This window comes from Staurois parvus, unplaced genomic scaffold, assembly GCF_062004578.1.
Source record: "Staurois parvus isolate SC_StPar_1 unplaced genomic scaffold, SC_StPar_1.0 ptg000061l, whole genome shotgun sequence".
Lineage (NCBI taxonomy): Eukaryota > Metazoa > Chordata > Amphibia > Anura > Ranidae > Staurois > Staurois parvus.
This window is the reverse complement of record NW_028317857.1, coordinates 2,417,154-2,433,998: the sequence shown is the minus strand read 5'-3', so window position 1 is coordinate 2,433,998 and position 16,845 is coordinate 2,417,154. Positions and strand designations below refer to the sequence as shown.

The window sequence follows — 16,845 nt, the reverse complement described above, 5'->3', positions numbered from 1 at the left end:
CATATTTTTCCCTATTGAGATCTGATGTGTTTTCAAAGTGTTCCTTTCAGTGTATATATTACACACACACACATATACATACGCACACACACCTTTGGCCTCTTGTGCACCCATTTTTGACAACAGTTCTTAGGGCTTCTTCCAGTAGGTTAATGTACCATGTCACAAAACAATCATTTTTATGTCCCATGAACATGATTGTCATGTTAATGGCCTGCAGACTCTCCAAATCTTAAATTATTAGAGTACTTTTGGCATTTGCTGTCAGTTGGACTTTACCACATTAATTTAACAAGTCTGAACGAAATGTATGATTGGACAATGTACATGGAAAATCCTAAGGTGTTGTTTTAGGCCCCTTGTTTAATCCGTGCCACAAAAAATTAGGCTGTTCTGAAGGCCAACACAAGTCCTATAGATAGATGTACCTCATAAACTGGAAACAGAGTGTACATGAACGTTTAATGAGGCTATGTTGCTAGAAACATTGTATAGAACAGACATTTTGCTTGTATTAGGTGTGGCATAAAAACAAAAACAAAAAAAAAAACGAGACCCCCTATAAATGTTGGATAAACTTTTTCTCATATTTATCTTTAACTTCCTCAATAAACTTGATCAGACTATGGCTGGTTATTTGTTGCAGGTCATATCTTTTGTCAAAAAAAGAGTAAAATTGCTCAACGGTGAACATAAATTTCACTTTCAAATAATGATAATCTATGAATATGCAAAAAAGTGGTCTCCTCACCATAACTCCTTCTGTTGTCTTTGTGTGGACAGACTGCAAAAGTTCTAATACCATTGTTTCTTCTTATACATGTATCCTTTCCTGTATTAAACAAGACTGCAGAGAGAGAGACATCATTCTGCCAATGTACAAATCACTAGTAATACCTCATATGGAATATGCAGTTCAGTTTTGGGCACCAGTTCAGAAAAAGGATATTGGGGAAATGGAGAAAGTGCAAAGAAGGGCAATCAAACTGATAAGAGGCATAGAGGAGCTCAGAAATGAAGAAATATTAGCTGAACTGCATTTGATTTCTCTTGAGAAGAGGAGATTAAGGGGGGATATGATCTCCATGTATAAATACATCAGTGGTTCATATAGTGAACACGGTATAGTTATTCACCCTGGGGTCATCACAGAAGACAAGGGGGCACTCTTTAAATCTGGAAGAAAAGAGATTAAACATCCAAATATGGAAAGGCTTCTTTACAGTAATAGCTGTGAAAATGTGGAATAGACTCTCACAAGAGCTGGTTCTGGCCAGCTCAGTAGATTGTTTAAAAAAAAGGCCTGGATTCTTTCTTAAATGCACAAAATATAACTGGATACTAATATCATGCTTTATTGTTATTTTTGCCTCTGGATCAACTGTAGGTATAGGACTATGTATATTGGATATCTCTATTTGTGTTGTGTTCTTTTCTCTGTGGGTTGAATTGGATGGACTTGTGTCTTTTTTTTCAACCAGAGTGTAACTACTATTTAATTGGTCTAAAACTAGCTTGGTGCTCATCAGTTGAACTAATTACTGGTATTTAACCTTTTTTTCCTGCAGGGTTTTAGCATTTCATGAATGACATCTTCTACTGTAGTGAATTTCCCCACCGCAGTAACCTAAAACAGGATTGACCTTTCCTCACTCCACCTAAAACTTACAAAAAAAGCTTTACATTGTGTACCATTTTTAGCAGCATAAACACACGAAAATAAGACATGAGCAGACAAATACTTGTTGATGTATTTTATTGTGAGAGAGGGAGCTTGGTAAAAAACTAGAAAATGACTATGATATAACAACGAACATAAAAAGTTATGTTTTGTTTGTTTTATTCCCTGCCAAAAAAAAAAAATACAAAAACAAAAAACCCAAACAAGAAAAAAACATATGGATACAGGAACTAATTGGCACAAACATGTTAAACTTTGTTCCCACTTCCCAACACTGTTTCGTAAAGTTATCTAATTTGGCTTGCTAAGGACAGTCATTGTGGTGATTAACGTTAATCCGAAATAAACTGCTTGGCTTCAAGCCATGTGTCTCACAGTGAATTTTAAAACTTGGTTTTACATATCAAAACCCAGATAACGGTACAAGGATTTGATTGCAAGTGGAAATCTAATACATTCCCGTCTCAAGTTACCTGTTCTACAGTCCAAGGCAAGTATAAATGTTAACATAACACTGTTAAAATCGAATCTCAATGCAAGAGAACCATTTGTAACTCTACTTTAAATCTTATCAACTTTCCAAAATTTCATACTAAAATATATTATTGTATTAATACAAACTACAGTTTTATACACTAGACTGTGTAATAAATAAAGAAATATAAAAATAAGACACATAAATATAAAAGTTTTCTAAAACTAAAAAGGTACAGGTCAGTAAGAAGGGTATTAATACTGCCAGGGCTTTGAAGACATACAGTACAAAAAAAATGTTGCACAGACCTAAAACTAAATGAACTTAAAAATAATACTGATAGGTAATTTTTTAGCTAACACCATTAACAAACAAGGTCTATAATAGTTAGCATTTTGGAACAAATATTGGCATTTTTTCTGTTTTTCACGAGAGGACCATTTAAAAAATCTCTTCCTACTGGTGGGACTATATTAAGGTTTACACAAAGCATAGATGGAAAGATTTTTTCCATTTTAAACTGGAGCGCTGTGTTAAAAACACAAAAAAACACTAAGAGAAATTTTTGGATTTGGCCATTAACAATAAACAAACAAGAAAAAAAGGAAAGTAAAGATAAAATAAAAACGGAAAAAAAAATAAAAAATAAAGAAAGCAGACAAAATTGAAAGTACTTTTGAAAATCTCAAGAATGGAATTGGGCATCAAAAAATAAAAAAGGATTGTTGGTTTACTTCATGAGGATACCAATACCAGAAATGCTAGTGATTACAGACCACTGACAAAGGCAAGTTCCAGCCTTTAAAATACTGAAAATGGCACTTACAGCACAGAGGGTCTTGCATAAGGCCAAAAGGAGATACATAGCTTTAAATCCTTCATATATGTACTACATATTCAAGCAAATAGGAACACTGATTTTTGCAATTTTTTTTCCCAGAAAAAGCTGTTAAGTCCCTGCAAAATGGAGCTTCATGAAAAATAATAATTGCAGTTTAACCTCATAGATAAGAACACACCTTTACTCCCAAGCTGCTGTCTTCTTAAGGCTAAAAGTATGCTGTAAATTAACAATTTTGCAAACTATATTTAGCTATAAAACTCTACCTTGTCTTGGACAGAGCAAGGTAGTAATAACATTTTAAAATATGCATTATTCGTAAAGGAATTTTGTAGTGCAGTTATACTCACATTTTTTTTTTATAAAATAAAATACTGATGCAGATTTAGTAGATGTTTGTAACGGTAATAACAAAAAAAAAAAAAAAAAAAAGATAAAATTTTCTCCCAAATGTACAAACTAACTGACACGATAACGAAACATAATACTGACAAAAATAAATGTTTCCAGATGTGTATGAGCAGGATGGGTAGGTTCATTTAAACCTGATTCGCTTTTAACTGCTGAGTCATTATTTCTATATATATCTTTAACAATACTTGTAACAAACTGGATTCCTAAATGTTAAAATTGCTGTGAAAAATTTCTAAGTTTCAGATTCAGGCACACCTGGATTTTTTTTTAACACAGTAGTGAACAGAAATCACAGTATATATGCTACTGCGTTTCAGAGAAAAAGCATGTATAATATAGAATAAATTTCAGTATAATGTCAAGAGATTTTCCGCATTGGAAAAAAATACCAGCTAAGGGTGGGCAGTGTCAGTTTCCGACACGTGATTTTCTGTGACTTCTGGTTCTGGGGTTTGACTTTTATCTACACATTCTTCATCCTTCAAAGTACCTTCCAATGGTCCTGCTTCAACCTCCAGTTCTGTCTCCTCTAAATCATGCATCTCCACACATTCTTTTTCGTCCTGTCCATCATCTGTATCTTTTTCATCATCTTCTTCTTTTTCACTGTCATCTTCCCGTGTTAAGCTCTCGCGCTCATCAGAGTCTATCTGAGACGGAGAAGCTTGGGAATCTACATGCTCGTTGCTTAGGGTCTCTTGCAACGCTTCTTCATGCTCTGCGCCATCACGTTCTTCTGCCTCCTTCTTACAGTATGAGTAGCGGTGATTCATGTGTTGGGAATAGGACCCGGAGTGTGAAAACCTCTTGCCGCATTTGTCACATTGGTAGGGCTTCTCTCCAGAATGAAGGCGCATATGCTCAATTAAATGGTGTTTGTGTTTGAATGCCTTTGTACAGATTCCACACTCGTGAGGCCTCTTACCTGCAAAATGCAAGAAAGAGGTGAGTTTATTACAGAAAATGGTGACATATATTATTTAGATAAAGATACTAACCAGACAGAACACAAAATGTTCACATCTGAAATGTCGCAGAGGTCCCTATCCCTATAGTCATGATATCCTGATTGTCTGAATGGACACTAAAACTGTAGGAAGCTAATAATAAAACTACAGAAAAAAAGTTTATTTTATTTTTTTTTCACAAATGTGGACAGCATGCTTTGGAGGGATGAAACAAAAAACCTGGCTAGTCATTATGGGCAAGATTCTCTATGATGCTGGAAAAGTTTGCTGTGGACTAATCCATGGACCAAGCGTGTTGACTGATTATGGACCAAGCGTGTTGACTGATTATGGACCAAGCGTGTTGACTGACTAAAGAACAGGTTCCATAACACACACATTGTAGGCTGTATAGCACATAATTTCCTGACCACAGGATGCATTCCAATCTGAAAGCCACGGAAAAGGGGAATTTTTACTAACCTGTAAATTTTTACCTTGTGCTCCTAGGGGCACGCTCATATAACCCCACCCACTCTGTGAGAATCCAATTTTTTTTTATTAGCAAGCAAAAACAAATGACCACAGGAGACAAAGAGGAGGCTCCTGTGTCCTGTACTGTTCTCCAAGATAAGGAATTTACAGGTAAGTCAAAACTCCCTTTATATTAATTGTACAATACAAGTCTTTATATACAACAGGGAATCTCCAAGCTATAAACTGAGGTGTAGGTAACACCACAACAAACAGAGCTGTCAACAGCCCACAAAACTTAAGGGTCAGAACCAGAAAATATACTCAGATGACAGCTTGAGACATGATAAATCAGATAAAATCAGCATAGAGACAACCAAGTAAATGCAGTGCCGCTCATACGAGCGGCAGTGATGACATCAGCTATAGGCTCCAACCGACACATATTGGAAGTAGTAAGTCAAGCATTATTACTGCACTAATATGAGCAGCGCTGATGGGTGACACTGCTGGGCACTGATGGACGACACTGCTGGGCACCGATGGGCGACACTGCTGGGCACCGATGGGTGACACTGCTGGGCACTGATGGGCGGCATTGCTGGGCACTGATAGTCAGTGCCCTGATTATCAGTGCAGATCTCCCCTGTCACATCTGCCAGTTATCGGCCGTTGTGAAAGCGTGAAGAAAGTGCAGCCGATAACTGGCAACTGTATTTAGATTGTGATCTGCTGTGTCATTGGACACAGATCATCACATGGTAAAAGGCCACTGTCATTGGCCTTCTACCTTATCACGTGCGCAGAGGGCGGGCTCTGGGAAGACGTTCATGGACGCCCTCCTAGAACTAGACAACCGCGCTGTAGCCGTCTCTTGGCTATAGCGCGGTTGGGAAGCGGTTAACAGTACAGTTTTCGTCTGAAAGTACAATACATTACATCCCTTCCGAATTTTTATTCTGCCGTACAAGAATTTTCACAACTTTAGTAACCTCTTCATTTTCGATATGGAGATTTGTGTGCAAAAAAACAAAACAAGTACTCTGGGCTAAGCACTGGTCAAGACCGGTTTAGGGAAAGTCCAGGGTATGAACAATAGAGTATCCTCAAGGACGCAAACATCTGTCCTTGCACCAGGCAAAGTAAGCCTTTCACGTGCAACAATTGTTTTTGTGGGAGGTACTGTAGATTTGATTTTCTCACTCTGAGTAAGGTGGGGATGACCCAATCAGATATACCCCTATCCTTCAGTTTTAACAATGCCATTAAAAGCAGCGACTAACAAGCAAAGTAAACCAATCATGTCATATTATTAAAGAATGTTATCTATAGGAGACACAGTAGAGGAGATTTACTAAAACTGGAACACTCGGAATCTTGTGCAGCTGTGCATGGTAGCCAATCAGCTTCTAACTTCAGCTTTTTCAATTAAACTTTGACAATAAAACCTGGAAGCTGATTGGTTTCTATGCAGAGCTACACCAGATTTTGCACATTCCACTTTTAGTAAATCTCCCCCAATGTATCTTTCTATATCTTTCTCATTGTTGGAATTTCTCTTGTAGGCACTCCCCCCTTGCAGTTGTTACATGTGACTGCTGTTTCTCTCTATATTCCTTCCTCCAATATACTAACATGTCAGTAGTTGGTATTGCTTTCTTTGATTATTTAAAAGTTGAAATCTGACCCTCATCTGACACTGTTTTTATAAATCATTCATGATTCCAGTGATTGTCAATAATTTTGGTATGGTTTGATGTTGAGCTACATTGTAGTGCCTTAGGGCATCACCTTTAAAACAGAGTGGTATTCAGTGTAGCAGCTAGGTTTGAGAAATGTAGTGTGTCCCTGAAATGCGTAGCCTGCCTGACACACCGCTCTCTCCTCGCTCTTTTCCACAGCACTGCTTGATTCTACAGACACCACTTGTTTGACATCTGAGCAGCTCAGCACCAGCTCTAGTTGACAGTTCTGGCCACCAATCATCCCAGCTTTTGCACTCAAACTGAAGGCTTCCCAGTGCACATTGTAGTATTTTATGATGGAAGTGGATATTGTTTTTTCATCTTTTAATAATTATTCTTATCTTCTGCACTCTTTGGATTTGTGTTTCTGGTTTGTGCAAGCTGGATTTGCCCAGATTCTGTACAGGAGCAGCAGAAGAGTGGAACACTGTCTGTTATAAAGGACTATTGAAGTGGTGTATGTCATTCTTTTTTACTCCTTATATCGCTGGAGCTGGAGTTCCACAGTAGGAATAGAAGGACTATCGACCAGCAGCATTTGGATGTACTCTATGCCATTGGACTTTTTTTTGCAGTATTTGAGGTACCACTTACATTAATTAGGTCATTAAAAATGTGCACTATACATATATGTTTCAAATTGGCTTTGTGCTAGTAAATCTGGCCAGGTTGGAAGTGACCATGGCTTAAGGAGGCAATCTTGGCTGAAGGAAGGAAGATTCTAGCTTGGGCTGTGTTTAAGATACTCCAGAGTGAGAGTTGGAAAGCAAACTCTGGAAAGTTAATTAAGCCGAAAGCTTGAAGGAACTAAATGGTTGTTTAGACCTTGGCTGACAATGTTATGGCAGAGGAGTCCTTCAGTATAAGGTCATCCAAGTACCCTGTGACATGAATGCCCTGGGTCCGCAGAACAGCAAGAACATTGTGAATATGCCGGGTGTAGAAGGCAGCCCAAATGGTAGTGCCACAAAAGTATTTATGTTAAGGGAAGATGGGGGTGTGTACAGTAGATACGTATCTTGTAGGTTTACTGATGCAAGAAATTCCCTTTATCTGATGATAATGATAGCCCCCCAATTCCACCTAAAAGTTTGGCACCCGAAGAATTCTATTTAGAGATTTTAAGTCCACAGTGGTGCAGATACACCCATTTGGTTTAGGACTGTTAACAGGCTTGAATAAAATGTTTACACCTTTCCTCTGAAGGAAATGATACAACCACCCCTTGTGACCTATATGGCACATTTACCCCATTTTGAGGTGATGCGTACAGATTGGAGGGTGTGAAACTAGGAGGGGGCAAAGATAGATATCTATTTTGTACCCCTTTAAAATGACAGATTGGATCCAGAGGTCCAGGATGTCTTGGATCTAGACTGGCACAAATGCAAATAGATGTCTCAACACTCTGAGGAGCGGAGACACCCCTTCATTATGAGGAGGGCTTCGGGGCAGGCTTGTTGGACTTTTAGGTCCAAGGTTTGCTAAGCCTTAAAATATAACTAAACACAAAATTTTATTTTTGTTTTGGATAGAGTGGAGATGGATTAGAACACCTCTAATGTTTTTTTATTGCTATCTATGCTCCTGTTAGGGAGATTCACCCTATTAGTCCTATTTACCATTATCACCGAGAGTGAAAGTGAAAGAAAATCCTAAATTTTGGGTTGTCCCCAGAACAAAAATAGTGGGGGTAATCATCTAATGAGGGGCACTAATTCTGGTGACCTTGGTGCCAACAAGGGATTCTGTCTCACCTCCTATTTTGCCTATGGGACAGGAAATGAAGGGAAATCTCCTCAATGGGGCAAATATGGCAAAAATAAACCTTACAGGGGTTATAGCCCTCCCTTACTCTACCTAAATGACGTAAAAAAGCTTTGCCTTTAGTTCTACTTTAATTTTGAGGTAAATGCTTGCAGAGAGCGAATGGGCCCCTTCTGTTGATTATAGCTAGAAACCATAGAGTAGGAGACAGGCTTTTTTTTTTTTTTTCAGGAGATTTAATACCTTTCTTCCAGTGACATCCTTGAAGAATTTATCAAGGGATTCCTCAAACAGGCATTCACAGTCAAAAGGCAAGTGTAAAGGTTCATCTTACATGTACCCTCAGCAGACCAAGCTTAGCATCAAAAACCTGCACATGTGCACAACGATAAGAGACATTCTAGAGACTTGGCAATTATATTTTCTAGAGCGTCCACACAAACAATAATGCTGAAGGCACCAGCTGCAAAAGAATAAAATCCTCAAATACAGGTTACATAGTTGGTAAGGTTGAATAAAGGTAATACCATTTCTCATATCCCTGTATATTAAGTTTGCCAAGATGCCCATCTAAGAGTTTTTAAAAATTTTCAATACGCCACAGACACCACCGTAGAGGTTCATATTCTCTATTCATTTGTATGGCAATATTGTGGTAAATAGACATGGAAAACAATTGCCGGCTGCAGGGCTGTACTTGCAAGTGAAAAGGAGGTCTTTAAGAGGCCTTTAAACCACCTATCCACAGAGTCCTTAAAAGAGGGAATATCCTCAACAGGAACTGTTAATATGTGGCTCATAAAGAGCATGGGTTGTAAAAAAACTCTGAAGTTTCCATTACAGTATGTGTGTTCCCACCACTTTCCTCCATTTTATCCCTAAATAAGTTTGGAGGTTCCATCTCTGATTCAGGAATGGGGGGGGGGGGGGGTAGCATTTATGGTCTCTGGGAATCAACGGTTCTTGGAGGGCCAAAGGTTTTCTGAAGAATTCAAACATAGTGGAAGAAATCTGCTTTTGTCAGACAGGCACTTTGTGCACTTGAGAGGGAGGCACATACAATGGGGATTAACTAAATATAGTAAATAACACCCCCTTTCTGAACCTATATAGCCACTTGTGTGCTTCATCCATTATAGTGGGAATTCCACAAAGGATCTGGGAGATGGATGATGATCCTGGACCTGTATAGTACACTGCGTCTGGCTATACTTATGGCAATAATGTGCCAAAGTGAGCACCTAATGTAGGATCAAGTGTCTGAAGCAAACATTACAGGCTGGTCCCATACACAGTGGGGTCCAGATATGGTTCCCAAAGTAGACACTGAAGGTTACCAATCCAAAAATTGCTAGACAGACCAGGGCAACAAACAGATTTTGCTAGAAGTATCTTAAAGAAGAAGAGAAATTAAAAAAAAAAAAAAAAACATGTCCAGAGGAGAAGAGGTACATCACTCAAGAACACTAGCAAAACTTGGGAGTCTCATGGAGTAGGTGGGGTTATACAAGAGAGCCTAATCACCTGAAAGTAGCCTGCATATAACACATGGACTATGAATACAAGTCCTGTGTCCTATATGATTTGGATAGTCTGATTTGGCTGCATTTTGATTGTTACAAAAACTTAGACTAAGTGAGCTTTTCTGACTTTAGCACAGCTTTAATATTTACTTCCACTTTACTGATTGGCTAAACTTTGGCCATTAGCAGTTGAATTCTTGAAGTCTGAATTTCCAGAGATCTGGTACATGCATATTTGCAAATAAGATTTGGTTTTTCAGCACCAGAACCAAACTCAACAACTCTACATGGAACAATGGTATTGAACCAAGAAATACACATGAAAGCTTTAGAGTTTTAAACTATCCTTGGATATCCAAGCAACTTATATATGTGGGTAGGTACACAAGCTAGTGGGTAGGTAAGTCTCTCAGACCTCATCACAAGGGAACTGAAGCTTATTATATGGGGGGAAAGGGCAGAGGATGCCCATTCTAGAGACAATGACACCTTGTCTTGCATGAGTAAGAAGACATTAGAGTTGATTTACTAAAGACAAATAGACTGTGCACTCTGGAAGTGCAGTTGCTTCAGAGCTTAGTAAATGAGGTAAAGCTTCACTTTGTAAAGAATACCCAATCACATGCAAATAAAAAAAAACAGCATTTTTGCTTGAACATGATTGAATGATGGAAGTCATCAGAGCTTCTGCTCATTTACTAAACTCTGCAACACATGCACTTGCAAAGTGCACAGTCTATTTGCCTTTAGTAAATCAGCCCCATTGTCACTTTAAAGCGGTTGTAAACCCTCACATATACCCAGTGAAGTGGCCAGCCTCAAGTAATACAGAGATTAAACCAATCCTCCTACATAAGTTGTACCTGTTTATCTGTAATGTTATCTTCTCTACATTTGGTCAGAATTTATAAAGTTTATCTGATAGTTAAAAAAAAGGGGGTAGAGAGCTGAAGTCCCACTCTGCAGAGCTCAGTGAGAAGAGCTGATTGGAGGGAAGGACACACTCCCCTCCTCACAGCTCACAGGAACAGAGCTGTGGCTGTCCATCAGCTGGAGACCCCTCCCCTCTCACCTTTTATTCTTGGTGTCAGGAAAACCTGTCAGAAGTGATTCATGCTGATAGCAGAGGAACGAAGCAGCAAACAGAACTGACACTTGGTATTCTTAAAGTGGTAGTAAAGTTTTACATTACTTTGCAATCCCCTGCAAAGTAATGTAAAACTTACCTTAAAACAAGCCCTCCAGCGAGCTGTCACAGCTGTAGAGGCTTCCATCTTCCCCACAGGTTCGCAAGCTCTGGCCGTCTGACAGGCCGGGCCACAATGACGTCACTCCCGCACATGCGCGGGAGTCCTGTGCCACGACACAGTTCTGAAGGATGTGCCATTCCTTCAGAGTGCATGCGCTGGCCTAAAAAAAGAGAGAGTGCACCATTTATGAGATATTCATTTACTTACAGGTAAACTTTATTATAAGCTTACCTGTAGGTAAAGTTAACCCCTTGACGGCGAGCATACGCAAATATGCGGCCTATCAGCGGCTGGGCCTTGACGCCGAGCGGCTGCATATTTGCGTACCATTTGAAAATACATATGTGCTGAGGGTGCGCGTCCTGCACACTCCCAGCACATATGTCGGTGTCTCACGGAAAGGTCCCAATCTCCCCTTGCAATCAGGACTTTTTTTCGATCTTGTGACTGCCATGACAGCGAATCACGGCAATCACATGACCCTAAAACCCTGCCCCGCCTCGCGGCGTCTGAAACCCCTTAAAGGGCCAGGAGGCGCTGGCGCAAAGGGGTTAAAATAAACAAGTTTACTACCACTTTAATTGAGACAAGTGCACACTATTGAGAGATATTCTCTGTTCATATTTCATGTCTGAGGTTTACAACCACTATAATGCGTTCCTCAACCGATCCAGTGCTGTGCATAGCTGGATATCTTCTCTCCTGTCTTCCTCTTCATACAGGGACTCAGGCAGAAGTAGGAGCCATTGGCTCCTGTTGCTGTCAATCCAATGCTGTGAGGAGGAAGTGGGGGGCTGGGCCAAGCTGCACTGTGTGTGCAAGCATGCATGTGTGCCCCCTAGCAAACAGCTTGTATGGGGGCATGTGGAGAAAAGGAGGAGTCGAGATCACCAGCGAGGGATTCCAGAAGAGGAGGATCAGGGTCGCTCTGTGCAATAAAACTGCACAGAGCAGGCAAGTATAACATGTTTGTTCTAATTTTAAAAAAATGCCTTTAGTAACACTTTAATCCGAATCTAGGGGATATGGCCGTATAGAGATAAGCGGAATATATATTCCCTGAACTCCGATGATCCCCAGTGGATGGATTTTCATGAAGTGCAATCTAAGTGTAGTCTCTTTTATGCACAGCTGCCACTTCTTTAAAAGCCTGCAAACATTTTTTCCCAGCAGGTGCCCTTGTCTATTTTAGCTTTTCCCGGAGCATCTGTTCTTCCTACAGACCCTGAATATTTCATTTTATCATTTTCCTAAATAATGTTGGTCTACATGAAATAAACAAATCACAAGTTGACAGGCAGAAATAAATGAATTTCAAAATAACAGATTAAGCAGAAACGGCATTCTGTTTCAAATTAACAGTACAGTTTAAATCCCAGTGTAGAGGAGACACGAGCTGTTTTGCTTTCATGCATTTTGTATGTAAAAGGTGATTACCACAAACCTCTGCGAGCCCTGCATAGCGCTTTTTCAATTGTCATTATTAAACTACAAAGTTTAGTGAACAAATTACATTTCATTAATTAGAAATGTGAAGAGAGAACGCATGGAAGATAGATTGTGTGGCTGGAATACATTAATAGATGTAATATACATAACCCACATTAATCTGCAAGCACCCTAGCAGGTGTGAATGCGTTTCTTTTCTTCTGATCAGAACAGGTGAACAACACGGCTCTGGTCTCATCTGCAGCCTTCTAATTAGTATGCTGCAAAAAGTGGAAAAATGTATTTGTACATAGCATATTGGAGAATGATTTTTTTTTATTAGATAGGAAAGTATACTTGTGTTGTTCTGAAAGTACTGTAGGGAAACCAATATTTTTCCATTTTGAGTACAGTAAGGGAGGGTTATAACCCTTGACAGTGGTAAGAGTGGCCACTAAGGATGTTCTTACTGGACAGGGACATGCTGGGAGGGAAGTCATGCCCTTTCTAACAAAGTGAAACTAGTTTCAGAGGGGCATACAGCAAATGGTTTCTGGCTAATATTTATAACAGCAAGCTCCTTAGGATGTTTGTTCTTGGGCATACCTTCGAAATTTTGAGTTGGTAGGCAGGTATATTTTTTATAGGATAGTCTCATATGGATAAAATGCTTAAAACCGTGCCAGTCAGATATAATCTTTCAGGACTCCTTAGCTGATTACTGGTTGACACAAAGCAGCAGGCATGGAACAGTTGTGAAGAAAAGGGTCTAGAAAGAGGTTATGATCCAGGATTCTTAGTCCAGCAGGTTAATTGGTTCCAGCTAGCTTGTAGTATGCAAAGGAAACTGGCTTTTCAGCTTCCTCTTTGTTTAGTAAAGTCCATTTTTGGGACCTGAGGCCTGGAGAGTTCAAAGTGATCTGGGAGGGATGAAATCTCCAATCCTGGGTCCAGCATTTCGGAACCACCAGCACTCTGATTGGTCAGGTGTGTGCTGGGCTATTAGTAGTGACCTGACCATGATTCTAGGCTCCAGCCTCCCGAGGAGTCCAGGTGTGTGCAAGGGAGAAGTCATGTGTTCACTGAAAAAGACAGAGACCCAACCCAGAGGGCCAGAGCAGCAAGGGACTCCTAGCTACGTGGACAAGTATTGGTGAAGGAACAGTCTGTAGGAGACAGACGAGGGCCTAAAGTGAACGGCCAGGAAGCTGAATCTACTGTTATTGTGTGTTGATGGTGGAAACTCCCTGCGTGGGAACCCTATGTTGTATGGACTTTTTTTTTTTTTAATAAAATGGGCCAACAAGACCTTAAATGACAATTCATGGCATGGGCTGTACTTGCTGGCGAGCTCTACACTTGAGCTAAACAACCCCGAACTTCACAATATCTATATATAAAATAGCCACCATCTAGTTAGCGTTCACTTCCAATGCCAAAAAAAAACTAGAATGCGGAGTGCCCTCCATGACTACAAAACTTATGGTCTGCAGCTGGCTGCTGCAGGGTAGGGTCACTCACAGACTAGACCTTGGCCTAAGGTTTGTAGGCCCCATTGCAGACAGCAAACTAAGGCACTAACAATTTAAAGTGTTGGCTCTTCTACTGCATCTACCATGCACAGCTGCACCAAACTTTAAGTGCTCCAAGTTTTAGTAAATCTCCCCCACAGTGATGTTGTGATTCAATACATTTGTTCACTTGAGTTGAGTATTCTTTCTAACTCCAGGTATATTCTGCAGTTTGTGGACAGATTGGGAAGAGTTTTGGTTTACATCATGTTATTTTTAAATAATACATGAAGCTCTCTGATATGTATGCTTACTCACTAAAGGAACTTATATGGAGGTGGATAAGATAAATTACATAATAGGAACTTGTTTGTTTTATTTTGCCTTTCTTTGATCTGTCCCTGGCTGCACTGTCTAGATCTGCTTCATGTCACCTCTTCTGTCCAGCAGCAAACAATGTTCTAAACTTTAGCACGGCCGAACTGTGGCCAGCTGGAGTAGGAAATGCCTTGGCGTCAGTGGGTGTAAACAATGTTCTCTCGTTGGTATTATTGGGAGAACCAGTGCCCCATTGTTGGTGTCAGTGATAGGAAGAGTGCCCCATCATTGGTGTCAGTTGTAGGAAGAATGCCCCATCGTTGGTGTCTTGTTTGTTGTATTGTTGGGTCAGTAGCCAGACCTGAACCTTGTAGCTCTCCCCCATTGTGTCTTTTCCCCTATGCTAGCATTGTGTCCACAGTAGAACTTGCGTAGGCAGGGCAGAGTAGGACTGGCTATAGAGGGATTACTTTGATGCAGTTGGCCAGCTTAAGCATGTATTGCAATATGTGTGAACTAAATATCCCTATTTATTGCATAGTCTGCTTGAAAGGGTATATACCAGTGTGCAGAGGGTCCTTCAGAATTTCTAGTGATAGGAAGAGTGCCCCATCATTGGTGTCAGTTATAGGAAGAATGCCCCATTGTTGGTGTCAGTGATAGGGAGAGTGCCCTATCGTTGGCAGAATAGTGCCTCGTATCAGTGAGGGAAATAATGCTCTAAGGGTCGGGAGAAGACAAAGAGCCACATCAGGCCTGCAGGCCACAGTTTGGAGACCACTATTCTAAAACATTCTATTAACCTCCCTAGCTGTCTGATTATGTCCATATTTCTGTGCTCAAAGCGGTACATTTTTTTGCATGGAAATATCTATTTTTTTTATTGTAGGCCTGTAATGTTTAGGAATAACTCACTGAAATCTGTCCGAACAAGAGTCTAGTAAGCATCCCGGGTATGATAAAACTTGAAACACGAAATCATAAATTATAATTTAATAAATAATCATAAAAAATAATACAATAATAAATTTAATTCAATAATATAATCAAACCAAAAACACTGAAATTTTAAATAGAGCGCCAAGTTTGCACATCACTGAGCAAAGTCACAAAATCGTTTTCAGTGTCTGATGACGAATTTCCCCACGAATCATTATCACTCAATTCTGAAAGTAGTTCTAATTTACTATCGCTGTTCTCTAGCTGGTCTAAAACCACTTTTGACATAAAGGGACATTTTTTGGACGCCATGAACGTTTCTCAGTTTCCAGGCAGAACAGTAAAAATGCAGGCAGGCACAGGACAAAGCACTCGGGACAAAATGTATGTGAAATGGTTTGATACAGGAATGTTTTACTATGTGATTTTAGTGAATGTCACTTTTTGTCATTTTCAAATTTCCCGCCGTTCCGTCCCCGTACGTCCCGACGCTCGCAGGGGATGGAACCCAGATGACAGACGCCGGCATCCGCCGGATTACATTGCCGGGGACACTGCAGGAGGGACATCGCGGGAGCGCAGGACAAGGTAAGTGATTGAAGGATCGTGGAGCAACGCTGCATGGTAAGCCCAAGTGTAGCTTGGGGTTACCGCTTTTGGTACTGAAACTTTACCCCGAGCTACACTCGGGAATACCGCCAGGGGGGCTACAGCCCCTGAATGATAAATGAAACCTTAATGACCAGCATGTAGAAAATGCTACATTTCTTTGCTAGTTTGTGAAGTTAAATGCTCTTGGAAAACAGGGGCAGGTAGGCCACTGAAGTGTCACAATGGAAAGTTCCCACGCAGTGCTGCTATATAAAATGCTCAATTAGGATAAACCTACATCCAGAATTATATGACACCCTTCTCTTTTACCTGCTAAGCAGTTCAAGAGAAGATTAGGTAAACCTATAGACAGAATGAAAGAAATCATTAAATTTTTTTTGTGTCAGGTACGGTCATATTTATAATGCTGCAACAAAGTAAATGGTGCAAACAGCTGCAGTGGTGACCTACCTGTGTGTTCATACTTGTGTCTCAGCAGTGAACTGCTCTTCTGAAATATCTTATCACAGAGATCACAGGCGTACAACCCATTCTCTGTCTTCTTTAGCTTCTTTTTGGGTGGAGTGGAGTCAGAGTCATTCTGGTCTTCTACATTAGAAACTCCTTCTGAGCTCGTATCTTGCCTTTCATCCTGTAAGGTAGATGCACAAAACACACTTAAGGAGGGGACATTCTAAAATCAATAGCCTGACCCACACACTAAGTAACTCACTGATTGGGCCACTTAAGGGCCCTTTCACACTGATCAGTTTTTCTTTCGTTATTGACTATTCAAAAGCAGAAGAAAAATGTATGACCATTAAATCTTTTGGAACTCTTCACACCAGTCATTTTCAGGTCAGTTGCATTTTTAAAAGTCCTGTATGCTGCATTTTTTGTGTTTGTGGTAAAACAAAGCACAAGAAACGCACTTCCCCATT

At 40.0% G+C, this 16,845-nt stretch overlaps 1 protein-coding gene across 2 annotated transcripts in view; it reads right to left on the bottom strand.

Moving 5' to 3' along the window:
• Positions 1-1,739: 1,739 nt before the first annotated feature.
• The window catches only part of ZEB1 (zinc finger E-box binding homeobox 1), a 209,963-nt gene continuing 194,857 nt past the window's right edge, over positions 1,740-16,845 (bottom strand). For both annotated transcript variants that reach the window (XM_089668680.1, XM_089668681.1), the window contains exons 8-9: positions 16,376-16,556; positions 1,740-4,336 (exon numbers count right to left, since the gene is read on the bottom strand). In XM_089668680.1, coding sequence (XP_089524806.1) covers positions 3,804-4,336; positions 16,376-16,556 — 714 coding nt within the window. In that variant the 3' untranslated portion in view covers positions 1,740-3,803. The remainder of the gene's footprint in view (positions 4,337-16,375; positions 16,557-16,845) is intronic.